This window comes from Streptopelia decaocto (assembly GCF_964273445.1).
Source record: "Streptopelia decaocto genome assembly, chromosome: 13".
In the NCBI taxonomy this organism is placed as follows: domain Eukaryota; kingdom Metazoa; phylum Chordata; class Aves; order Columbiformes; family Columbidae; genus Streptopelia; species Streptopelia decaocto.
Genome location: NC_138668.1, coordinates 3598680 through 3626159, shown reverse-complemented (window position 1 = coordinate 3626159; position 27480 = coordinate 3598680). Strand labels below are relative to the sequence as shown.

Genomic DNA, 27480 nt, shown 5'->3' with positions numbered 1-27480 from the left:
TCGGACAGTCAAGGGTTTTCAGTGAATAAACAAGCCTGATCCCTTCTCTCCTACATGCGCTCGTGTAAGAACATCTTCCATATACACTGACTAACAGTGGCCTCACTGATACAGCTCACTTGGCAGGGGGTCCCACCATCTTCCGCACTTTCAGAGGAAGGTGAAGCCCACCTGCCCACCTGGGGCTTTGGGAACAACCACTGCCTGCGATCGCTCGACAGAAGACTTGCTCACAGCACCAAACCCTAAAAGCACATCACTCTCCAGTTGTGGAAGGGAGTTCACATGTAGCTGGAGTACTCAGCTTCCGTCCCCCTCTCTTTCCTTGTCAGTTTTTATTTGTATTTCTTTGCAAGCAGTCAGTAGAGGGGAAGGAAGCAACCCATATCACTGCACAAAAGGCAGAGCAGGCTCATTTTGGCAAAGGAAAGTAGCACTCACCAAGTACTTTACTAATCACTTGCTCACTAACTGTTATCCAAGACTTAAGAGAAGGCACGTTACAACCCTAAAAATAGTCTGCAGCACTGCTCAGCCTTGGAAAGCCCTGGCCAGGGTCAGGGCAGCAGAGGATTTATTCCAAAACTACCAAAGAGACATCCCGTCCTTGGAGTGTATCACAGGAAGTACTGATGAAAGGGGAAAAATAAAAAAAGGCAAAAAGCAAAGCACTGTTACTCAGCAGAAGAGAACCCAGAAGAAAATTAATCTTTCAAAATCATTTATATTTACATCAGTATCTGGAAAAAAACCCAAACACATGAACCTTCACAATTAGAGCAGACCACTCAGCCCCAGACTGGAGAGAGGCAAGAACTTTCCAGCCGAAAGCCTTAAGGCTGTTTAAAGAGCAGGGCTGCCGTTACTCCACAGGGATTTCCATCCATTCTGACAGAATCCTCGCTTTGGATAATTTAAGAAAGTATAAAAAAAGGTTATTGCTACTCTGCCAAGGAAATAAGACAATCGACAGGAGAGAAAGCAAGTGCATTCCACATCTTCTCTAAAAAACCCCACAAGCTTATAGGCTACAGACATCCAAGTACTAAAGATGTACAGGAGTCTCCACCGATTCCTCCTTCATTCCAGCTTTCTTCCTGCAGCAATTCCTATTCTTCCCAGTAAAGGCACTTTCTATATCCTATATCCTTATGCAGGGAAACACTTTCAGTTTTCCATCTCAACAAACAGAATAGTCCCAACGAATACACAACATTCAGAAGGAATTTTAATTAACAAAATGGTCCAGGAATGGGGAGGGAGAACCCAAAAAAAAACCCAGGCCGTTGCATTTGAAAGGTTGCATGTCAGTCACTAGGTATGCCTGCAAGCCCATGCACAGGAAACCATTTGGACCTTTGTCAGTGCAGAACCAGTCTCAGCTTCCAGAACCACTTCTCTACTCCTTCCTTATATAAGCTAAATATTATATACATATATAAAAAAAATACAAACTTGAGTTTGTTATAAAGTGGCTTCTCTCTCTCCCCCTCCTATGCTCGCTTGGCACATGAAGGCATGCAAAGCTAGTAGGCTCTGAGGGCTGCACAAACAGCAGGTTTTGGCAACAAAAAAAAAATAAACACAGCTAAAATAGAGAAGCAAGATTAAAAGCCACTGAATTGAAAACCATATATTTTTCCAATTGTATAGAATTAGAACTACAGCTACGACTTAAAACTGTAAGAGTCTGTCATCCTCTCTCCCAACTCATGTCAAAGTTCATAGCAGCATAACACGAGATTCCTCAGGAAACATCAAGCCAGTGTTCTCTGCTTCAGGAGTGAGTTCACAGGTCACAGTTCAGTCTGTCCGCAGGATCATGGGAGGATGCTCACTGTCCTCGTCCAGCCTCAGCGAGTTGGTTTCATCTTCCAGGCAAGCTCCACCCACGGCACCCAAGTCATCTGTGTAGGCTGCAGAGAAAGGAAAAAGTAGTTGGGGGGAATCAGCAGCACAAACTAAGGCTCGGATCTAAAGCGAGTGATTAGAGCTGAAGTACCAGACATTACTTGCAACAGTTTCACTGCCACCCTATGTTTGCTTTTATCATGACAGTGTTTCTCCAAGCCAAGAGCAGTTTATGATCACGCCCTATGTGTACAACACATACTGGTGCTCTGTGCAGGCTGATGTTTTTCTTACTCTCCACTCATGCACTGCACAACTGCAGTACTGATGCTGTACGTGCAGCCTGTCCTTCCTCTGCAGTAGAAGCACTGACCCAAGTGACGTACAAAGATGGTAAAACCTCCACTCATCACTTGGAGAGCTGCAGCATTAACTAAATTCGCATCCTCTTGATTTAACAGAGCAGCAAATCAGACTAAAAGGTCACTGTTCCCATAAAGAAGTGACAGGACCACTTATCAACATTGTTAAATAAAAGTGGGCGCTATGTATCAGAGGCTTTGCGCAAGGTCTGTGTGCTCAACTCCTGTGTGAAATAATTGTTTCAGGGCATCTTAGAAACCATTTGGCAAGTACTGCAACTATCAGGACAGTAGTCAACCACAATTCGAGACAGCATTCTATCCAGAAAGTAGCAGCAATGAGAGATCCATCTATAGGAGGCTACTGTACATCAAAAATGCTTTTTTCCTACTGCTCACCAATGCTCCACATCACACCTGAGGTTATGAAAAGCCCAGGGTTGAAGTAGACAAGCTCACATGGCCGTCTAGAACAAAACAATGCGCAGAGATGCTCTCTACCTCATTTTCCAGCCTTCTCCTTACCATGCCTTGTGGGTGAGGAAGGCACGTATGTACCTTTAGTCACAGCGGCACTGTACGTCTGCGCTACCAACGGCCGGTCGTGGGATGCAGACTCTAGAATTTCGTTGGCTGGCTCCATACTGCCATCAAGCCTACCAAGCAGAGAGAGGTTAGCATGAGAGGTGATCTACCTGGGCACAGTACAGCTTTAGTTGACAGCTACAGAAGAATATGTCATTAGACATGTAAGAATAATACATATACACATACAACAGGAGGAACTTGGCTCGTCTGTTCCAAAGGAGTATCAAGAAGGCATCTAACAACACTTCATATTTAACAATGAAGACACATCAGTTACATCCTAGCCCTGGAAACAGCATCAAGATCAAAATTCTAGTAGCTAATGCTAGGAAAAAAAGACTAAAAACAAGAGTGCATGACTAAATAAAATAATAACCATTCCAATGAGCAATATTATAGGTTGTCCCTTGAGCTATGTCCACAACAGAAGTGGTTGCTTCAATCACATATACTAAAAAATCCTCTAGTGAAGGTATTAGAGCGTTTCACAGCTTAAGAACTTGATAAAAGCTTCTCTTTGAGGCTTCACTTCATCTACAAGTGAAACCAGACATCATACCTTAAAACATTCAGATAAATAACAAGCAACAGGACAAGAGGAAATGGCCTCAAGTTACACCAGGGGAGATTTAGATTGGATATTGGGAAAAACTTCTTCCCAGAAAGGGCTGTTGGGCAGTGGAACAGGCTGCCCAGGGCAGTGGTGGAGTCACTGTCCCTGGAGGGGTTGAACAGACGTGTAGATGTGGTGCTGAGGGACATGGTTTAGAGGTGGACTTGGCAGAGTGAGGTTAACAGTTGGACTTGATGATCTTAAAGGTCTTTTCCAACCTAAACGACTCTACAATTATAGACTCAAAGATACAAACCTGAGTTATCATTGTGAGTTATTGGTTTTAGTTCTATGACTGATCATGTAAGTAATCTGACTATATTACCCAAGCTTTTCCTGCCAGACCTTATTAAAATACAACAACGCCTGGTCATATTTTCCTTGAGGGTTCTATGGTACTGCTACAGAACATCAGTTGGCTGGCCTATATGGAAAGAAGTTTAATAAGGACACTGGCAGAGAGCGAATACAGATAATTTCATAGGCCAAATTCCCCTCTGTGAAGTCAGAGTAACATCTCTCATGTCTGTAACTGCTTCATTTATTGATGAAGCGGATGGTGTCAGACGTTTCAATTTCTTGGTTAAGTAACTCAACTCAAACTGCCAAGTAAGAGGAAACAGGATCATACAGCTAACAGCGATTGATCCTTCACTGCAATCTGACAGCGTTAAGTTTCTGCTGGTAAAGCGATGCTTAGTGTAGTAGATACTAGGAGGGAAGGCACTGGGGGATTCTGAAGTTACTCATTCATGTCAGAGGTCTGGAAAAAGATTAGTTTAAAGCAATGAGCTGTTCTAAGTTAGACTTTTGCAGAACAGCACAAAGCTTAAGAACAAACTGGATTTTGTGAAGAAATAAAACACAACAGCCTTTGGCTAATGTGAACTTACTTGTGCTGCTTCATTAGTGTGCACTCTCCTCCTTCTTGGGGATCTAGGTTGTACATGTACAGGTACCCATCGGCAGCTCCCACCAATAAACGAGGGATCTTCTGGATTCTAGAATGGTTTAGGAGAGAGTAACAGACTAATAAGAACTCAAGAAAGCACACTCTCCTCCCCTCTCATTAATTTAAGCCATTATAGACCACCTCAGAAAGAACTGTGCAAAAAAAAAAAAAAAAAAGTAAGAGATAACCCCATTTTGGGGCTAGTGGGATGCCACAAGAAATCAAGCAGTTTATACATAACCCAGTAAAATAGATTCAGAAGTTACCATCCTGTTATCAAGCTTTCTGTAGCTCCAGAGACAAATATTCTAACGGGAAATATTTACATATTTCAAAAACATTACAAGACTTAATAATTGCTTAAAGGGTGCTTTGAGATGAGAGGAGAGTATAGACACAAATTCAATTTAGCATAAAAACTATAAAACCTCCACAAAATAAAGTTTACTACCACTCAGTTTATTGCTTTGGTAGCTGTGCCAAATGGGACCCGTCTTCAGTGAAGGCAGAATAAAGATTAGATTTAGTCCTCAATATTAACTTTAATGAATGCTATGCTGTTTCAGAGACAAGAATAATATGAACTTGCTTTCAAAGACTTATTTAATGGTTAGTGTGAATTACCTAATTTTGCAATTCACTAACACAACATACAGTATCACTGCCCCTAGCACTAATGGAAGCAAATGCCGTAACCCCAGGGGTCTGTTCTCAACGTTCTTCTTTCAAAATTAAAAGACACCTTTAAACAACAATTAAAAATAGTCTATTCTCATCCAAACATTATGCCTTTCCCTTCTCCCCTCAAAGTACTACGAGATGTTAGCTCTAACACATTGATCCAAAAGCAGAACAGGATTTGAATTGGTTACAGGTGATCCACCTCCTGCTGGAGATGAGGTTACATTCTCCAGTGTCAGCCTCCCCATGCCCAACACAACAGTCCAGATGGCTGGTGAACACAGGCTCAATTTTTCTTTACTCACGTGGCAAGTGCACAGATGTTTTTGTGCCCACAGAAGGGCAGGCGGACTGTAGCAAAGGCTCTACCCTGGTTAAACATCTCTGTGACTTGAGAGGGCAGATAGCTTGTTGAGGCCATCAGCACTTTTCCAAAGTAACCTGTCCAGGTTGTAGGCTCTTCCTGAGGTCTGTAAGTCAGAAGAAAAACACAACCGACTTTACCTTCACATTAAAGAGAAAGGTGTGTAAACATTTCAAAGCATCTTTTTAAAGATATCAGGCAGATTTTGGTTCTGCTCAGAAGAAACAAACATCCTTGATAACTCTAATGCACTCTATTTATGCTACAGGGCACAATGTGTCCTACAATAGCCCCAGCCTGTTATTTAATCATGTTTTATTGTAAACTGATACTTCTGCTTATAAAACTGTATTTCACAAGGTTCATTATACAAGAGTGAGATCTACCGGAAAGAGCTACACATCAGGATTTTAGTCACCTGTTTATCACTAAACATATCATTGTTTCCAACATCTTCCACAGAAATGTAACTAAGACTGTCCTGTCAAATAATAAATAGGAACATTTTATAACCTGGTGCCTATTAAAGCCCCATAGACACCTGGAAGGGATGCCTGAGAGCTCTTCTCATGAGGATGTCAGAAGAGGTGAAACATGTAACTGAAAACATTAAACTGCTTCACATTCCTCTGACAAGGATGGCACATTTCTCTTCAGAAGAAATCCCTTTTCTATTCACTGGGAAAACTGTATGCAGTTCAGCTGCAGTTGCTGATTCATAAATGACTTCTTATGCCCTTTACAGAAGTGTTCAAAACAATTCTGTCCATGCTTTGCATTACTCATCCTGTTGAGTATAATTGATTTTAAAGCCTTTTTATTGGAAAACAAAACAAAACAAAACTAAGGCACCTCTGAAACGTACTTTTCTTTCACAGTCTCAAGTTTGAAGATATGCACTGTCTCTGTGTTACTGGATGCAGACAGAAACATGCCATCCATGCTGAAAGCCAACGAACAAATGCTCACACACCTGGGAGCAAAAAAAAAGAGGGGAAAACAATTAAGTATTATTTTTGTAATTCTAATACTGTGCTAATTGGTGTAAGAAGCAAGCTAGTGTTAACTAACTCAGGGAAATTGACTTAAATTAGAATATTACTTCTCCATTTTGGTAGGTAGGAATCTTTCTGCACAGTCACTACTGAGGAGCCCCATAATGTTCCCACCAGCTGTACTGTGAGAGCTGGGAGGAACTGCGGCGGCATGGGAGACTCACCTGCTCCTCTTCTCCTGTCAGTGATTGCAGGTGACTCCCAATTAAGCCAAAGTATTTGGCTTAATTAGTATTTAAGCAGATTTTTCTCAGTCACCACTGCTTTGCAAATAAGAAAAAAGAACATTTCCATAGTAAGCATTCTGAATTCTCTGATACTTTCTTAGAACACTTCAAGAGCAAGATCCCCATTAATGATGTTCAACTCTGACGTATCCCAGATACAGGGGTTAATTACTAACAATCCAAACTCAGTCTTACCTCTGCATAAAGTATAGTAGAACTACATAGTTGCTGCTACCACAAATCATAGTACCATTTCACAATGGCTAGCAATGATCACAGCACTAGCAGAATGTAGAAGACAGCGATAATACTAGATGTACTTCCTCCAACTGCCTTAAGAATACAATACATCTTACAGAAGGTGACCCACTTTAAACAAATTTCCTCACCAATAAATTTTTAAAAGGCAAAAGGTAGTACAATTCTGACGGGACTGATTTGTGGAATAGTCAGGTCTAAAGGAGTGAAATTGGAAGACATTCAAGCTGAAACTGTTACAAGCGTACAGTCAGGGATGAATGAAGATGAAAATATGCAAAAAAATCAGGATGCCAGCTCAATAGCAGAACATACTGGAAATTCACAGTAAGGAATGAGCTTCAGCTAATTAGCTCAGTTGAACTTTACCTCTTCACTCCCCTTCGGAATTCAAAGAGTTTCTGTCCCTCTGGAATGGAAAACACTCTTATTACTGTCCCCTGTAAAGAAAAAAAAAATAAATCATTTTTCATTTCGAGTTCGTTCACTGTGTATTAGCTCTAGTGAGCAGAGTACAACTACAGGCAGCAAAGTGTTTTGCTGTTAACTTATTGCCGTTGATGCACGCCATGTACTAACATGAAATATTTATGGAGCTTGTCCGTAGGATGTGTTTGAGAAGCAGAGAAACAAGAAGAGGTGGGAACTACTAATGTAGAGAACCAGCTATGCAACAAGAACAGCCCTTCTTGTCATATCTGATCAGGAAAATAACCACACCCGGCAAGTACCACCAGTACAGTCACCTGGATGTCTTTGTGCCTTTATCATATACAATCAGTTACACCTTTATATTCTAAACTAATCACTCAAAGAGCAGATGCTTGGGACCTTCTAATTTAATTTATACAATTTAGATGGACAATTTGTCATTGCATGTCAATGACTGGCAAGACACCTCTAGCTATTCTGACTTTAACTGTCTTGTTTTCATTAGGAAGACAGGATCAAAACAAGACAACTTATTTCTAATAAGTATCCTGCACTAAAGGGAGAAACACTTAGAGGATTGCCCTGATTACAGCGAGATTAAAATGTATTTATTTAGATAACCTTATTATCCAACATTTCACAGCATGGAAATGGTGTCAAATACCATTAGCAGTGCTTAACTTAGATTTGCCATTATAACTGTAAACCTTTTTTGGCACTTGCAGATGGAATTGTGCATGCTTAAACTTACTCAAAATGCTTAGAAACGGAATTTTTATTACTGTTGGCAAGTCAATAAAAAGCCACCTTACCTTCTCTGATGCAGTGGCAAGTTTAGTACCACTTGCGTCAAATGCCAAAGCAGCCAAGGGACTATCATGAGCTGGGATCATATTAGCAGCTCTCTGCAGGAGTGAATCAATAAAACAGAACCTGAGTACAGCACAGGCTAAAAGCTACATGTTTGCAGTTTAAGACTGCATATTTAAGAGCATTCAAGGCAAAATATGGATCTTATTTTATGGACAACAGCTTCAATATTTGTTTCAGTAGCTGCTAAGCAGAAGTACATAAAATTATCACTGAAATATGTGCATAGAGAGTACGAGCACAGGGTGGGTAGAGGACAATTCAAATATAATGTGCTTTATTTTGCTCCTCCCATTTGCCCAACTCTACTCCTAAAAATCTAATATTAGTGCCTGTATATTCTTTGGCAACATTCCGTGAAGCCCAGCTGTAAGAGATACCGCACACTGATGCGGACGAGCCTAATTGAGCACCTAGTAACTCCTCTCTGAGCAAGTTAAGTAATTTCTAAAAACCACATCTTTAGAAGCGGAAACAGCATTCACCAAGATCCTCACCAGATTGATGGTGTCAAAGACTTGGACTTCTCCAATAGTTGCACTGCCTGGATAGGCCAGGTAGCAGTTATCGTTGTTTATTGATAAAGCACACAACCCTAGAAGGGATGCAGAAACAGAATTAGAAAGAGGCAAATTCCAGGACTCATGAAGCAAAACTTTCTGGTTCTATGTTTTAATAGTACACAGATAACTTGAATTATCTTCACAAGGTATCAACAGAAACAGAACAAGGATGAATAATCTCAGAGTCAACCTGCAACTTATTCAACTATTTTACGTAAGTTCAATGTAAAGTAGAAAAGGAAGAATACCGACAGAGCTACAATAACTGATTAAGTAGTAGAATTTCCCACATCTGCCAAGACTCTTAAAGCATTAGCCTGGCAAAGCCTTTAACTATACCAAGTTCTGACAAAATCCAGTTTGTAGCTCTCTACTACTTCTTTCTAATGTTTTGACACATCCACTCTAGGAGACCAAAATCCTGGTAAGATGCAGTTAGTCTGGTATGTGTTCTCAAAAACCTCACCTGGATCAAACAGGTAGGCTTTAAGATTACATTCATGTATTTAACTGTGACTTTTATTTGAAAATTGAATCAACAATGCTCCAGTTCCCTGTAGGAACCATCATATGTTGGCAGAGAATGCACTTTTCAGGGTTATTCTGGCTTCTAACGACATACTTACCTGCAGGATTGGGAGGCGTCTCCCTGATTGTATGTAACACCTTCATGTCTCGTATGTTGTGTATATAAAGAGACTCTTCCAGACATACTATCAGCCTCTAGACAAAGAAAAGAAGACAAAATGGTGATTTATCAATCCTAAAGAAATTATATCCAAAATGCAGTAGGTGCCTTCCAAGAGGAAAGGTTGTACCCACCTCATGGGAAGAAACAAGAGTCTGATAGAAGAGAGACAAGACACACATCTTGATAAGGCTTCAACAGTGCAAAACTGCGCTCAGTCACTTGAACTGACCAGGGCACTTCACTTCTCTCAACCGCGCTAGTGCAAATTGATTTGAATAAAAATGATTTACATTACCAGTTCAAGTCAGCAAGCCAGAAACCTTTATTTAAAGCTATTTAACTCTGTACCTGTCCTTATGTATTTCCCCACCTCATGAGGCCAATTCACACATGAAAATCATTTTCTGCTTTGGCTAAACAGAAAAACATACATGACTTTAACCATTTATAGAACCCATTACTTATACTTTGATTAAGTTCTTCAACATCTCATTTACACTTTCATAGACTACATCTGGACAACTTACAAGATGTTACTCATTTAATGCTACCTCACTGTGCCAGAAGTCAAATTAACCACTGTTTCGCTTATAATTTTAATCAGGAATCTCATCCTCCTTCACCTGATTTTGGGGGTAGGGAGAGATACTAAGAAGATTTTTCTCCTTCAGATGTCATTCTCTCTACTTAGAAGAACTGGTTGAAGACAGAGGAGTATGTATTTGCAGAAAAGCCTACTAATGATTCAGTAATACAGTAAACTATGGTTCCAGGTACTTAAAATTCACCAGTTCAGTGATTTTATTTTTAAATTTTTATTTTTAAAAAAATAATTTGGGAAACTGTATTTAAAAACATAAAAAGTGAATAGATATCAACTTTATGTTTAGGTCTCAACAGAAATTGTCAGCTTCACATATTTTCACACCAAGGATCACAGGATTATTCAGGAAGGGACCTCCCAAGGTCTCTAGTCCAACCTCCTGCCCAAAGGATGCCCAGCTTACTACGGACATTTTCCTAAGTAAGTACATAAACATAGAACCAAAAATACTTAACCAAATAGGAGCACTGAGATGTCATACAGAAGCTACTGTTAGAAAACTACAAGTTAATCTCAAATGACAATTCTGTCACCAAAGGAAGAGACATCAACCAGCAGAGAAAGTGCCAAAATAACTCTTTTCCACATTTTCACCTACTCAAAATTACTACTCACCTGTCTATTGAGTTTGACAGCCAAGATGGTGTTGGAGTAACTGTAGTTGCAAATCTCTGTCCCCTTCTTAAAGTGACAAACTTTGAGCTTGCGCGGAGCTTTAAGGCTAACGATGGCCACCAGGCTGCTGGAGAAGAGCCTCTCCACAATGCACACGTCTTCTGTGTCAGCTGAGGAATCGCAGCCACGAGGGAAAAACACAGAGGGAGATTTCAGGGAAGAATAATGGGAGATACAGCCTAAGAACACAAATGTTCTGGTACAACAGCTCAGGGTTAAGGTGGGATGCAGGACAAGTTTTTAAAGCAAAAATAATCTACACAGTGAACACCGATTTACAAAGATTTTCCCCCGTCACCCTCCCAGGTGTCATGCAAGCTTTTGCTTCAGAACAGAATATCATACTACGAACAAAATATCATAATATATAATATCAGAATATCATAGTATAAACCCCTGCCCAAGGTCCAACAGAAAGAAAATCCCAAGGAGCCAAAAACCAACAAGCTGTCAAACTCCAGAACCTTACAATCTTGTCTCTCTCTCTGCAGAAATCCAGGAAAGCAAAGGATTTTTTTCTGATGGTGGTTTTGTGCCTTTTGTTTTTTTAAAGCTATGCAATGCATGGAAGGATTTCTGATGACAAAAAATCTGGAGTTTCTTCACACCTCTCCATGAAGACAAAAAAAAAAAAAAAAAGGTTTCTTGTACTCAAGCTGGTAAACTCATTTGTTCTAGCACTGCTTCAGCCACTCATTAGTGGTGTTTCGTTTTGTTTTTTTAAAACACATAACTTCTTTTACCTGACAGTCCCTAAAATCAATTTGTACAGGAACCATCAAACTCAGCATGTATATAGAGCCGTAAAACAGCTGTAGTTTTGTCACATATTCTACTGTGGAAGGGAGAAACCCAAGTCACCATTCAAAACATGGGGAAACAGCAGGAGGGTGGAGAGTCCAGGATCTCCAGCAAAGATACATTCTCAAACTATGTGACTATAATACAGCATTGGATCAAGCTGGTAGGAGTGCAGGTACCATCAGCAGTTACCCTGGCATGTGCTTCTCCCTCCCATCCACGGGAGCTCCCCTCCAAAAGCCCCAGATGACATTGTTTTTACAGCAGAAAAATAAAACTGGAAAAAGTTTTAGCATGTTCTGCAGCTCTCCCACAGCTACCAGCTACCTCTGCCCTTCTACCCCAGAACTGAATCAAGACATGCGACTTGAGCCTTTGGCCTCGATCCATCAAAACAACCGAACTTTTCAGAATTTACTTCTGGAAAGCTTATTTCTGAAGGCTTCTGTTTTGGTCAAGAGGCACATTAAATAATTGGCACTGTTCTCATCACCAATAACAGAGATTCCCTGCAAAATGTTCTGTCCAACATTCCCAGCATATGACAATGTCATCACTGTGTGACATAGCTGCTTTGAAAATGCTTTTTCTGGGCAGCTGTTTCAAGAAAAAGTACAGAAAACATTTGATGCTCTACATTCTTTTGAGAGAGAGAGAGAAATAGCCTCCTTATGGAAAAGGAGCAGGTTTATACGAAGCATTTTCAGCATTCTATGCAACATAATTGACTTTTATCTAAATCTCTTATTTAATACAGTACTTTTCCAGAGAAGACAAAGCAGCTCACAGAGGCTTTTAAAATTCAATTTCCTCACTTCTGCAACAAGGATAATGCATTTTAGCAATGACTTAGTTTTCAAGGAGTTGTTCTCCATTTTCCTGGTGCCACACACAACACATTAAAAAAAACAAACCAAAAAGCTGCTTCAGTAAATTCATACATAGACTTTCAAGTGCAGATGTCAGACCAGTAACATAAAAGATTCTCAATATTCTACAATACAGGTTATCAGCTTTCTATCTAAGCCTGGAGTCCTTCATAACAATGGCATCTTTTTGGCAGAAGTCAGAAGACCAGCACACAGAGAACCAAAATGGTGTGAATTTTTGGGGTTGTTCTATGCAGGGACAGGAGCTGATTCAAAGAGTCCCTTCCACCTCAGGACATTTGATGGTTCTATGAAAAAAATACAGTCTGAGTGCTCCCTGCTCCTGGGCAAGCACAAATTCTTTCCCCATTCAGAGACAACTGTATTAAGACACATCATCTGGGATTTGTTACTGTCCCAGGCAGGTGGCAGAACTGGTATTTCAGAGGAGGAACGAGAGCGGAGATTCAGACGGAAAAAGCGCTGATGGGAAGTGTAGGCAGCAGGGATGGCACACGGGGAAGAGCACTACCAAGAACTAAGCACTTACAGACATAAGAAAAAACTTTCAACAAGGAAAAATGCTTAAGAGGTATAGACAATCCTCCAGTTTCACCGTAAAAAGACTACTATAACACAGTTACCTTTAGAGAAAGGCTTTGTGATGGCCTTTTAATTAAATTCACTTGAAAAATACAGGATGCACCTCTGTTCCTTTGCCTTCCCCCAACAGCAAAAAGTGATAAAATCTCTTCAGAGCTGCCAAGTCATGCACACGTCCTAACGAGCAACCATTAAAGTACAGTCCCAGGCCCTACTGCACCTCCTACTTCCAGGTGACCTGAATTAATCATATGTTTAGAAGCACCAGTTACATCCTATAGCATTGCTGTTAATAATTTTGTTCTATTTTCTCTTTTACACTACACAACAGAGCATTACCAGAAACTCAAACTACAGTAAGAACAAAAAGAAGAATTGTAAAATGATTTAAGTATCAGCAGTGAGGGGAGAACAAGTGAACACATAACAAGATTAGAGTTTCATAAACACAAGCATGTAGCATCACAGACAAGAGCTGGTTAGAACCAGCTAGATTATGATCAGCTGGGCTTCTATTCCATTTTTAATCCAAGAACATGAAGCATCTTATAAGCATTCATTAAGCCTTAAAGCACTCTCCAATCTCACACTTATTTTTCCAGGGGGATCAACTGAGCAGGGAGTTCAGTGATCTGTACAGAGTCACAGCAGAAGTCAGTGAAGGGAGCAAAGAAACCTCCCATTCTTTTTTTCTCAAAAAGGCGACACCTGGGGCATATTCTGTAGCTTTCTTTAGCCACTACAGAGGTCAATCCAATACAGGCATCCTAGAACAGTCTGAAGACTGAAATCAGCAGGTCTAAATTCTAATCCCAGCTGTTTTATTGCAAGACTTTGAGCAAGGCACTTTATCCAATCTGTACTTTGTCTTTCAAGGACTACCCAGAAGAAGCAGTGCTGCAAAGTTCGGTCTCAGTATGTTTAGTCAGTGTCTCGTGTAACAGGAGTCATCTTCACCCAGTCTCCTGGGGTGATATCAGGCCAGATACCCTAAGTGCCCAACATACTACAGAGGTCAGGTACCTAAACTCAACAGCATAACATGAACGCAAACCACCAATTAACCAGTATAACCAGACCATGACTCAAACAGGTAGCTGGAACACAATTTAACTTGACCACAGGTGCCTCATTTGAACCTCACAATTACTCCTCTCCATTGACAGATGACAGAATCAGGTTGTCACCACAGGTAACAGGCCATCTGAATCACACACCATTTTCCAACTTCAGATGCCACAGGGTCAGGTCATCTAAGGGAATGGAGTCTGAAGACAATTCTGTTGTGTGGTGTGATACACCAGGACCCTACTATAAATGCTGACATCATAGCTATTGGTACCATCTGTTCATGTTGAGTTTATAGGAAAACAAGGATACTCATGCATAGCATTCATAGTTTATTTATTAGCACCTCAAAAAAGGGTAGTCTGTGAACTGCTGGCAAGACAAGGGATACAGCTTTTCAAGGGATACTACTTCTCCCACGAGCCTCCCCTCCATTTCATCTCATATCCTACCCAATTGAGATCACTATTGAAAAGTTACGGGACTTTGGATTATTCACCCTTTCGGATGAGTAAACCTGCAGCTATCATGGTAAAAAGTATTTTTCTAACCGCAAGTATTAGGATTAATGAAAAAGATAACCAATGCTTCACGTTTTGTACTTTTTGTTTATTAATTTGATAACAGTATATTTGTGGTTCCCTGCCCCAGTAGCCAGTAAAAGACCCAAAGGACACACTCTCACATCAGTGAATCTTGTTTCTTTTTCATGCCCAGTTGCTACATAACCTGACTATCAGACAAGGTTAGAAAAGCAAAGAATTCTGCTCATAGCTATTACCAAATTTTACAACATACCAGCTAAATTTAAATAAGGAGCACTGATATATATAGCCAGCAATCAATTGTTTTGTATTTGTGTGATATTTCTTCATACACTTAAGGTTCCTTCTATGTCAATTGCAAATCACCTGTGAAATAATGACACTTGTCTTATTCTTCCCACGTTAAGCCAACTGAAGGCATTAAAAAAAAATAATTAAGAAGATACTCACTGCATTCATAGATCTGCTCTAATTTGTCCACAGAAGAAAGGGAGAAGAATTTGTAGCCTGATTTACTGCCGACTGCAAGGGATCTGAAAAAGAAATAAGCCAGTCAGGAACGTGAACTAAATGAGCTGTGAATTACCCTTGGACAGATTCTTACCCTGTTCTAAACTTCAGCTGGGTTGGCTCAGCAAGAAAAGCAATAGAAAGCTCGACCGAAAAAAGCCATGACAGACACAGAGAGCTGCTTCAACTCTGCAAGGCCAAACAGCTTCAGAATTACCCCAGGTGTGCAATCCTGCTTCACATTTTGTGAAATGAGAGTTCACAGGTTAATCTGAGCCCACTGCCCAACTTATACTGGTGATTTCTCCACTCAAACTAAAAGGTTTAGTGTGGAGGAAAGATGATGACTTGATTAATGTAATGCAAACCAATTACATCATTGCCTCATTGTTAGAGGTGACCTCCAAGACCGTTTAAACTGGGATTGTCTGGGGATATTTTGTTCTTTATACTGTAACCTTCCCCAACCACCCCCATATATATATTAACAAAACAAAAACACGAAAGACTGAGAACTCTCATTTTCTCTGGTTTTATTTGATGATATTCTAGCACCTCCACAGAACATTGTTAGGTCTCAGTTTTACAAATATTCACACCGAATCTTTGATCAGAGGCGCCCTCTTAAAAATGCTAGTCACTGATATTAAACAGATTTTTAACAATAGTAGGACATTTAAAAACCAACTACAAACCCTTCTTTCCTCCATGACTTAATTTTCACACTTAGCTCACAGACCATTTAATTGCTTTTCCAGTCAGAGTCAAAGATGGGTCTTAAATTTTAAGCTAGAAAAGCCTTTAGGCTTGTCTTGCAGGTCTTTACACATCAAAGCAGCAGACAATAGCACATTCTTATTTTCCCCTCCTCACGCAGAGGATTTTATGCCACAGAAAAAGAAAATTAACAGTAAATACAGCTGTGCAGAAGTGTATTAGTATGCTTGTAGTTCATATATTTCTTACTGCCAGGATGCATGGAGAAAAACTAATTAAATTTCAATAAAATGTATTTTGATACGCCAAATTGTGGCAAGTCATTCAATACAGGGCCCAAAGCCAACCCTGCCAGTCGGGCTGCCAAAACACCCTCTGAACTCAGCAAGATGATTCTATATAATTCAGATGCACTAACAATTAATTATGCATTTAGAATACAATGCAGGTTCCTAGTTTCTTGCTCTTTCTGTATTTTCCTCTCATGGCTCCAAAGTGAGCCCTTTTTAAACATCAAGGTACCCAGAAGAGTACAAAGTTGGTCCTCAGATGGCTTGCGCTCTGAAATTAAAATCCCAAGCTATAAAATCAACTTCTGTATGATGGTCTGACCTCCTCTTCTAGAAAAAAAATACAACTGGCAGAGTCTGGTTAAAAAATTATATCTGAGAAGGTTTAAACTTTCATATCAAAATATGCACCATCAAGGCCAGAGAAGGAAACCTCCCCAAATTCAAGAACTAAGTTATTAAAAAAATTATTAGGCTTATAGACAGAAAAGCAACTATAAAAGAAAATTTTGCTGCTGTGCCTGTTAAGCCACCTTAGAAATACTGAATGTAATTTTCCTTCAGACAAAATCAGAATGTTCAGCAGACTACATCTGATTAGTTGCCAAAGATGTGTTTTTCCTCAATTACTTCTGTACAAGTCAATGAAAATCCAACTTCTGTAATTTCCCCCCCCCCCAAATTACAGTTAGCTTTTCTTAGATTATCTACTGCTTCCTTCAAAAAAAAGTTTAACAAAGAATGACATTAAAACTGTCACTTCACAAAGGTAAACAAGCACTCAACTGAGTTAAAAATAAATGCAGTCACAAGACTCCTTGCAATATAAGTGATCTACAAAAGACACAGGATGATTTCCTCATGGAGAAGTCCACGTAGCAGCTATTTGTGAGCATATGACAAGGATTCCTGTATTGTACTTACAGCTTTAAATACAGAATATTACTGTATCACTGTTTTACTGACTGAAACCAACAAGCAATCATTTTTCTCATCCTACTGACTACTTATACCTCATTCAAATAATCTTTAGACAATGGCAAAAGCGAGTTGTATACATAATTAAAATAATTAGACTAAGTAAAACCCAAAGTGAAGAAGCACAGAACCAACCTTTCCATCCATGGCAACTGCTTTTTGTTATTTCTTTCAGGATCAAGGTGACGAACTCACATATCATTTGTTTACACAGGACAGCTGGAGTCAGTATAATTAAACCCGTTTCAGTGTATGACCACAACTGCAAAACAACCTATTTTTCTTCTAGAACAGCATTTTTTTTTAACGTACTCTCAAATTACTTCTTACGAAACTATTGGAAAAAGGCTTTTTCTATGTAACAAGAGAACTCACGATGCTGAGTTATACAAGCATAATCATAATGATTTAAATCTCCCACACTGATATTACACTTAAGCCCTTAAGCCACCTGATAGCTATCTAAATGACCAAAGCCCACAAAACCAGTATCTAGCCAAAATTACCTCACCTCCAAAAAAATGTGCAACTATATGGGGAAGAAATGCAATCAATAAGCCATTCAGCTATTGCTCAAATAGACAGTGGCCAACAAGAAGCTACCGTAGTTTATCAGAAGCTCCTTTTACAACGTAGGCGTTACGCTTTATTATCACCAATTTTCAGAACCTGATGAGAGACTGAAATTGAAAATAAAATCAATATCCAAAAAATGGCCTTTTTTTCTTCTAACATGATGTTACACACAGGTGGTTTTTCAGCTCTTATGTGTAGCTGCTATTACACATCTTAGATCGTAGACTTTCAGCCATTTCATCATCAAGGTTGTCTGCTCAGTACAAAATTACCAATATAGCCGTGATTTATGAAACTGTGTTTACTCAGCTTTTTCAAAGATAATATTGCAGTCTGATCCAAGACTAGATAAAGCTTGAGAGTATTTTCAAGAGGGGCTGTCATAAATAATTAAAACTAACCTCATCAAGCAAGCAGTGTTATGGGATATCTCACACAGTCGTTTCAAGATGCTGACATTCACTTTAAGTGCACTCACCTAGAGTGGGAAATCAGCTGCTTCAATCTCTCAGGCTCTTTAGAAACAAGTTTTTTCAGATTACTTAGAATCGTATAGGTTTTCTGTTGCTTCTTTAACATACACATAGAAGGAAGAAAACCAGTTTTGCCTTTCCGCAGAGGACCTTAACTATTAATCACAAATATTCTACATTAATCAGAAAGATCCTACTAAGAGCAGCTCTCTCAAAGATTAAAATCAATTGCAGCTGCAGTATAAACACGACTCCAGAAGACATTACTATTTTAAATAACTGGTTAATTAAGCCTACTTTCATTATTAGGCAGTCTCATTATACAAATACTCCACCTCATTTCAAAAATGATGTAAATTTCCAAAGACAAAACTTTTTGTAAGCAAAGTCTTATGATGAAGAGGGGAAAATAATAATAATAACAATAATAAAAGAAAAATAAATGAAACTACATAAAAGAAAAATTACTAAGGAAACTTACTTTGTTTTATTTCCCCTCCCAAATGTCTGCTGAAACCAAAGTCATGACATCTTACAGACACCTCTTAATATGTCATAATTTTGGACAAGAGCTATATACAGAAACTCATGTGTTCAACAGATTTGTCAGCAGTGTTCTGACAAGCCACAGGAGATTTTCCCACTGCTCTTATATTAAAAGAAAACCAAGACAAACTTAAATCTGCTACAGCAAAAGGAGACAACACTCGTTCATCACTCAATGTGCAGCAATGGGCTGGGACAACAGAAAGTTCATAATCCGAGTAAACATCACTGCTCCCAGGCTGAATTCCCATCACACTGTCCCAGGCTGAGGAACAGTTCCTTTGGCAGCCCAGCTGCTGCTCCAGGGCAACAACAGCAAGTAACACGACATACAACAGCAAGTAACACAACATATGAGCGCTTCTCTCAGCTGCCTTCCCTGAGCACAAGAGCTCCGTGATCACTCCTTCCTCCCTTTTTTATTTTTTAAGCTTTAAAGCCTCCTTGGAATCAAGCTCTCCTGTCCTCAGGGGCCATGGGGGAATGACACCTGAACCTATTATAGGAGAAACAAAGGCAGAGGAGTGAACGCTCAGCACCTAACCAATGCTCCTCGCCACAAGCAGTTTACTACAGAGATCCAAACGTCACTTAGTAAGGGAATCAGAACACAACTTCCACACCCTGAAGCACGCTGTACAGCTCTAGAGCTATAGGCCTTAGTTCAGAACCTAGAGTGAAACTGATTTATTTGGGGAAAAAAGGGCAGAATTAAAACAAAGAGAACACCCGTCACATGTAACTCCACACACAAACGAAAGCTGAGACTCAAGAAGACCTTGCAAATAAGGGCCACCTTGGTGTTTTCACTGCAACTCCACACCAAGGCTTCCTTTTCTCCCTCCACCAGGAGGCTGTTGTCAAAACTACAGCAACTATTCTGTTTCCAAATGCTGTTACTTCATCACTTATTTTTAAAAAGGCAACTAAGACTTCTGTACGGTCTGTCAATTTGCATTATTTCACAGGTTGGTTCTCTGGGTGTGTCTTGTGGGTTATTTTTTTAAATTGAATCTACAGACCATATATGTTAATTTTTAAGTTCTTCCAAAGGCATTTCTCTGGAAATATGTGTTCAACAATTTAAACACTGAAATCTCAACGTAATGTACTGGATAAAAAGTTTCATATGTACTATATTAAACAGTTCCCTTATGGGTTTTAAAGCTTGTATAAGTTTGTGAGGCAAGTTAAACTCTTCATAAACATATCCATGCTCAGTTTTATTAGTTCTCCCAGAAGCAATATTAACAGCACTCAGGTTTAATCGGTACTTCTTACCAAATATCTATTCTTGAGGATTTCCAGCTACTAAAACAAACCTAGCACTGAGGTCAACTACAAACCTTTCCTGCATTTTTTGCTAGGATACCTGAATTCTCATTGGTTACTTCACTTCTACCTGCTGGCTGGAGCTTCTGCCTCTCAACCAGGGAATGCCAGTCACGCCGCGTTGTACGATGCTTGATGCACTAGGGAAAAGGGCCAGGTCCCAAACAAGCATGCCAGCATCTTCTGAAAACGATCTCCATATTTTTGTTTAATGAAAACATTACAGCAAAGAGAAGCCACAAACCAAGTGCTTCTGCTGCATTATAGGTGGAGTGTTTTCAGGCAGAGTTCCAGTCCTGGTCAATAATTCAGAACTTTCATGTAAATAAAGCTTAGGGCAATATGGAATAAAGAGGCAAGACAACGCTCTCAATAATGCAGATATTATTAAAAGAGACGATGTCACTACATACAGCATCCACAAATTAACATTTAAAAAAAGTTAAGTCTGAAAAAAAGCCTAAAAGCAAGGGAGACAATACCTGCTTCAGTCACTGTGGATTGCAGCAACTGGGAAAAAGCAACAGCCACTTTTATGTTGATGACATTCTTCTAACTACCATCAAACCCATTTCCCAGAAATAAAAACCATCACAAAGCTCATCTCCTTCCTACAGGAGACAATAATTAATTAACAGCCCTTCCTAAAGCTTAGGAAAAGTTAGCTTGAGACTTATTTTTACCAGCAATAAGTACCATCTTTTCCTGATACAAAGCACTTGGCTCTGCTGTCCACATAAGTAAGACACATTTGAACAGGAGTGGTACTGGCATCTTGTTAAGCTGAAGGTAAAAGCTTCAAACATAATAACAATGCACCCAAGTAATTTCTTTTCCAGTTTTGTCTGTCAGCAATTTTTCTAATGACTGAAGCACACCTTAAAACATGATGCCAGCCCTTCTGACTGGGAAGACATAAACAAAGCTTGTCTGTTGTACACTGACTGAAAGAATATGCATTTGTTTACCTTGCCTGTTTGAAGAAGGACTCCAGCTACTTGTAATGCAAGTTGAAAATAAATAAGCTTTCTAAGGCCCAGCATGTGAAAGTGTAATTCATCCCAAATAAGTTCTTTTCAGTAGTTCTCACGTGGTAAACAGTGATCTTCTAGATATATAGAATAGTATACTAACAAACCCAGAGACCTGACTTCTTGTTTCTCAATTTAAACAAGAAACTGAGAGAGATCATTGGGGTGTGGGGGGGGTGGAATTCAAATAAACTTACGCTTAAAGAACTTTAAAGTTCAGTTACAGAATTTACACAACCACTGAATTCTACTCAATTTAAGACCTACAATGCAACTTGGTTATTTGGGTCACTTACCACATCAGACAAGTGTTTTAGTAAGAAGCTGCTCACAAAGACGTGTGCAAACTTGTTTTATACTTACTCCTTTTCTTCGAGACACTCCTAGAAAGAACAGATACTTATTCTGCGTCATCCAACCATCTCATCTGTCTCAAAGTAAGTGGCCTTTCAAATTATTCTCATAATTTTGAGACAAGAATATGAACAGGAGCCTTTTAATATTTATGTCATTTCTATAATGGATATCTGAAAATGCAAAAATATTCTAAAATTAAACAGAAGACTTAGTGTCCCAAAACTTTGGATTGCAAAGATATATGGGCCAGGTCTGGATGACATAAAAAGAAACATTGCCAAAATTCTCATCAGCTAATCTCAAGATGCTTTACATATAAAAATAATATTTAAAAAAAAAAAATCTACTTGCACAATGGACATGAGAATATTGAATACAAAAAAAGTCAGCTATAGGACAGAAACTGAAGAACAGTTTTTAGATTCTTATGAAAATGAAATGGGAAAAATCTTGCAGTATCAGACATGGTTGAGGAAAGAAATCATTAGCCATTCATCCCTTTTTCCCCCCATAAACTCAAAAAGGAATCACACTTGACTCTTCCTTGAAGAAAGACTCGAATGTATACAAGGCAAAGAAGACTGAGATTAGTGTTTATTACATTTGCTTTCCTTTTAATTCTGTCTTGGATTTGTTCTCCAGTCAAGCCTGCACCTCTCCTGTTCAAAAAGTCATGGTGGTGGTTTTCTTTTTTTGGTCACAGCTCTGTGATCTTTAAATATATACAGCTCTCCACAAAGCTAAGGTGCAACTGAAATAGGTAGTTGCCTTACAAGACGTAAAATACTAACGCTTTTAGATCACCATGTTGAACAGTACAGTTTAACTTCAAAACTTATATCATGACCTTTATAAATTGCAAAAGAAAATGATGACAGATTTCCTAGCTATTAGGACTTGTTTTAGGTAGTAATAGGTAAAAAATGGATGGTATCTGAGCAGAACATGGGCATGTTTTACACACAATGAGAGAGCAAGCTCTATATGGTACTTGAAAAGACATAAAAAGAAATTACAAAAGTCTTTGGCTCAACTCAGTATATGGATAATGATTTACTTACAAATACACAAAAGACTATTGCTTCCCCCCCATAATTTATTTTAAGTTATTTACTGTTAAAGCCTCTTGTCTCAAGCCTATCCAGCTCCACTTGTTCATCTCTTTACCCCCAACAAGACCTACAAAAGCAAACAGAATATTTCCTTCTGTGATGGGACCTTTCTCCTCAGTCTTGGCAGTCACCATAAATAAGCTTCTCATCTTCGCAATTCGCATCCATTACAGTACACGCTGAAGACAGTCTCTCTTGTGAGGACAAAATATCATTGCTTGTTAAATGAACAAATAAGCTGTTAAAAGAAAAAACCACCAGCACACACGTGGATTATGCTCAGTGATGCCAACCTGAGATCATTTCCTCTTACTCACTTCCTAAAACAAAACTCCTCCTTTCTCAAGTACAAGTTCTTTTGGTTATTGCCCCCCAGTTTCATCTCTTAGGTATTTAAGACAGTCCAATCCTTCTTTAAAGGATCTTTAGTGCTGCAATTCCAACTATTAGAAATTTCTTAAACTGAAAATTATTGCTCTTTAATACCTCATATAAAAATTAATATATGGCAATTAATCTAAATATGTTGCAACAGTTAATTTGCAAGATGCGCAGCATGAACTATCTGACCCTTTCTAGAATCAAAAAACAAGTAAGCATAATTTCAAGGACTGAATGAGAAAGGCCTCTTGTTTCAAAATCAAAACTGAAAGAAGCATGAGCTCATAAAAATACCTTGAGGCCTAAGGCGTATGCTTCAACATGGAGAGCAAGTGAAAATAAAAGAGCTGTATGAAAAGATAACTACAATGAGTTTTTGGATTAAGCCTTGGCACCTCCAGAGGATTAGGGTCTTCACCTTATCTCAGTCTCTCTTAAAGGTTGGACACCATCAAGAAGCAGAAACAGCCCTCCCCCACTTTCTGGAAGCAACAGCGAGCACTGCCTCCCAAGCACAAAACAGAAAAGCTCCCCAGGGCAACAGCCCGGGAGAGGGAGAAGGAAAGATGCTGCAACCGCAGCTCCAGCAGCCCAGTGCTACGTGCCCCTGCGCCAGCGGCCTCACCCCCCGCAGCTCCACACACAAACCGGAGAGCAGGGCGGGTGTTCCCACCCCTCCTGCTGCAGGGATGAGGGGGCCCCGGCCCTCAGCTGTGCTGGTGAGGGCAGAGGCTGCGGTGGGGTCAGCCGACACGGGAACGGGCAGCACAGGGAGGGGGGGACCCGTCACACCTCCCCCAGTGGCCGGGTCTCCTCAGCCCTCTCAGGAGCCCCTTCCCCGCGGCTGGGCCCCCGCTCGGGCCGGACGCCCCCTCAGGCCCGGTCCCCCGGTCAGGCCGGATTTCCCCCTCAGGCCCGGTCCCCCGGATTTCCCCCTCAGGCCCAGTCCCCCGGTCTCCCCCTCAGGCCCGGTCCCCCGGCCTCCCCCTCAGGCCGAGTGTCCCCTCAGGTCGGGCGCCGCCCCCTTACGTGTTGTCCTGGTTGAAGTTGGCGAACAGCAGATGGCCGCTGCCGGCGTCGCCGCTCTGACCGGCCAAGTTCATGGCGGGACAACCCTCGCCACCCCCGTCCGGCGGGGGGGAGAGAGGGGAAACACCTCCAGCGGGCAGCGCACCTCAGCCCCGGCGGCCCCAGCCCGCACCGCGCACCCGCGGCCTCCTCATCCCCGCCGGCCCCTTGTTTACGCTGCGGGCGGCGGAGCGGCCCCGCGGCTGCGCGCCCCGCCCCCTCCTCCCGGCCACCGTACCGCCACCGCGCGTGCGCCCGCCCACGGGACAGGAGAGGCCGCGCATGCGCACGGGCGGTGGCGCCGAAATTGGGCAGAAAGGGCGGGACGGGCGGCGCTCCGAAGCTGAGCGGGGCTTGGCGGGGCCGGCGCCTGGATGGGGGGCTCGGAGTTCAAGCGACGGTCGCCAGCTCAGTAACGTCCCCGCTGTCCTCGGCCTTGACCGCGGCCGCCACGTCACTCTCACGATCCCTACAGACCGTGTCACGGTCCCCGCTCGCCGGCGCCTCTGCAGTTCTGCTTTGTACCACGGGAGGGCTCCAAGGCTCGGCAGATGGGGCGGCAGGAGACACCAGGCACAGGCTGTTTAGGGACATCACACCCGAGTGCAATGGCCTTGTCATGGCCGGGGTGCACTGGCCTTTGGGGGTCCCCAGCTGGCAGGACAGCCAGGCGTGGGCAGAAGACAATTTCAGAACAAGGGGAATCACAGGCTGCGCCAAATCCCAGGGGTGGGTAGTGGGGAGATCAAATAAACTGGAGACAAAAAAAGACAACTGAACTGTCTGGAAACTGGATTGAAGTTAAGGGCTTTGTCCTGAAAAGAGTGCATTTTGGAGAGCACGGGGTGTTGGGGTTCATACCCCTGGGGCCAGCTCATCTGGGAGGGTTCGTGAATGATGCACGTATAGCAGTGGGGGTGATGGAGCCACCTCCTATCCCCGCATCCTGTAACTCCTCCTACACATCCAAAGTTTCTTTTCCCTTGGGGAGATTTTAAGCTCAAATTATCTCTTTTCTTACCTTCCGGCTCCAGAAGCTTAATGCACAGGAAAATATCCCTCCCTGGGGAAACACAATTACAGTGTGTGCTGCCAGGAGAGCCCAGTGCCGCCCCCCGAAAGGCACAGATATCGACACCCTTCACAGCCAGGATCCCACTGAGACCCATCACCAGGGGCGTGGGACAATGCACACAGGTGTCTCCAGCTATGGGACTCCTGCAGGGTTTGGGATTTTGTACATTTTGGGGAGGAAGCAGCCGTGGTCTTCCTGACCCATTCCTCCTCTAAAGAAAACCTCTGCAAGACCCACCCCCGTTTTGGTGACATTATGAAAATGTCACTGCATTCAAGGTACCCCTGAATCTTGGAAACTCTCCTTAATGTCATTACAATTACTCAGATATTTGCAGGAAGGTGGGTAGAGCACTGGGGATGGAGGAGGAAAGAAAAGCAAGGACGCAAGGGGAGCTGTCACTTGGGAAGAGGACATGTCCTGGCAGGATACAGGTGGTGTGAGCACGGACATCTCCATGTCCCACCAGCAAGCAGCTCCCGGCTGCCTGCGATTCTCCGGCTGCAGGATTTGGAGACAGCGCTGGGGCTGGAGCCATTCCCCAGCATGATGCGCAAGGCTTTGGTTGCCATAACAACTGGATCCAGGCTTCAAAAATAGTAACTTATTTTTCATTCAATTTGCCTTTTGCCCCCTGAGACAGATCTATTTCAGGACTGATGGTTTACTTCAGGTGTCCCTTGCCAGCATAGCCGGCTGTGGGCTGGGGGCTTCAGGGGTGGAGGTCATTTTGATAAACGTGGTTTATCGCCCTTTTTCTCTCCATCCTCTATTCAGGCTCAGAAAAAGGTAAAGCAGGGCACAAGCATCATGAAATAGCCTTTGCCAAAGCCTTGTCATCTTGAAGGCTGGGGAAGGAACTTGAAAAAAATCTTCCCCTCTAAGTGGCAGAGCGTGGGAGAGGTTTTTGGAGATGATCTCACTCTGCATCTCAGCTTGGACCTGCTGCTCTCAGCTAGGACTTGGCTGTCCCAGATACACCGGGAAGGTCCTGTCAAGGATGGGACTTATTTTGTTCCTCCTGCACCTCCTGGATCCCACTGCCAGCCTGGTCCCCAACAGCATCTTCCATCCATGATGGGAAACTGGGGTGCTTCTTGTGTGTGTTGAGGACACCCTGCAATGCAGCAGGCGCCTGGAGCATCACCCCTTTTGCATCCCCTGGGGGATGAGCTGTTTTTTGGAAGTGGTTGCAGAGGGTGCCAGGATTAATTTATGCCTTGAATTATGGGACTCCTTAATTGTTGTCTGTTTTGTCTTTCGGAAGCTGTGTGTGTGATTTCCCATGGAAGCTGAGATGTCCTCGGCTGTTCCACCTTCCTCCCATCAAGGCTGTTACAGCATCAGGACAAGAGGTTGCACTGGGGAGACAAGGGCTCTCCTCCTCCAGTTCCTGCTGGCCTTACATCACCTTTCTTGTCCCTTAGCTGCTGACCTGAATGTGCCTGTAGCCTCTGGCACAGGGTGGGCACGGGTGATGCCCACCTCCCTGCAGAAAAGCCCCCATTGTCTTTTCCAGCCCTTCTCTGAGCTGCCCAACCAACATCCGGATGTCACCTCCTGTAAGACACTCCCTGGGTGAGGTAGGGGATAAAGGGGTGAAGGCTTAGGATGGAAATAGGGCAAGGATCCTGGGAATTTGAGTCCTTGCCTTGCTGTCGTGTGGCTTTGTCCCCCTTCTCTGGAGCAGGGAGGGATGGTGGGATGCTGGTGGCAGTCATGTCCCCACCCATGGACACCCCACAGTGATGTGGCTGGGGCAGAGCTGCCCATCCTTGCCGGGGCCTCTGGAAAATAATGGGAGAAAAAAAAAAAAAAGTATCATTAAAATAAAATAAATAAAAGCAAAGTCAAACAAAGCAGCTCCCTAGGGATGCCAGAGTGCGCTGGCCCTGGGGCAGGCAGGGACATCGCGGTGTCCCTCGTGGGGGACCCGGCCGTGGGCAGTGTGGCCGGGGGAGCGGACAGCCTGCCTGTACCCGCCGCTCCCTCCCTCCTTCCCTCCCCGATGCTTTAATCACATTTTCAATTCAAATCTGCTGCTATTTGATCCTCCGGGGGTGGCGGAGAGGAGGGGGAGAGTATTTTTAGCTGTGCTTAAAGCTGCCGGGGCGGCTGGGGGAGATCGTGCAGGTTGCTGTGGCCAGGTGGAGTTGGACGGGATCTCCCCCCCCTTTTTTCTTCCTCCTCCTCCTCTTCGCACATCTGAGGGCGGCAGCGGGGCTGGCTCCCCCTTCCCGGAGGTCGCCTTTGTTTTCCCTGTGTCGCTTTCCCGAGCAGCCGGGGAGGGGGGAGGCGGGAAGGGGCCGGGACCAGGCTGGGCTGGACCAGCCGCCCCTTCTCCTCCTCGCCCCGCCGGAGC

General features: G+C 42.2%; 1 protein-coding gene across 2 annotated transcripts; it reads right to left on the bottom strand.

The window, feature by feature from the left end:
* Positions 1-1215: 1215 nt before the first annotated feature.
* Positions 1216-24270, bottom strand: WIPI2 (WD repeat domain, phosphoinositide interacting 2). 2 transcript variants are annotated; one of them, XM_082064943.1, is made up of 12 exons: positions 24005-24270; positions 15123-15205; positions 10727-10896; positions 9443-9539; positions 8751-8848; positions 8196-8288; positions 7321-7391; positions 6277-6384; positions 5353-5517; positions 4308-4415; positions 2739-2869; positions 1216-1916 (listed from the first exon to the last, which is right to left on the bottom strand). In XM_082064943.1, exons 1-12 carry the CDS (start codon positions 24076-24078, stop codon positions 1804-1806), a joined length of 1311 nt encoding a protein of 436 aa, XP_081921069.1. In that variant the 5' UTR covers positions 24079-24270; the 3' UTR covers positions 1216-1803. The 2 variants fall into 2 exon arrangements, with proteins under 2 accessions (XP_081921069.1, XP_081921070.1); XM_082064944.1 differs by having other exon boundaries at positions 2772-2869.
* Between the last annotated feature and the right edge of the window lie 3210 nt (positions 24271-27480).

Bases quoted from the DNA above. Each gene is read 5' to 3' on its own strand.
- WIPI2 (XM_082064943.1), bottom strand. From the start codon at position 24,078: ATGAACTTGGCCGGTCAGAGCGGCGACGCCGGCAGCGGCCATCTGCTG. The intron at 7,392-8,195 runs GTAAGGTGGCTT...TTTTCTTTACAG, and splicing joins TTGCCACTGCATCAGAGAAG to GGGACAGTAATAAGAGTGTT. The intron at 4,416-5,352 runs GTGAGTAAAGAA...AAACCATTCTAG, and splicing joins AACATCTGTGCACTTGCCAC to AATCCAGAAGATCCCTCGTT.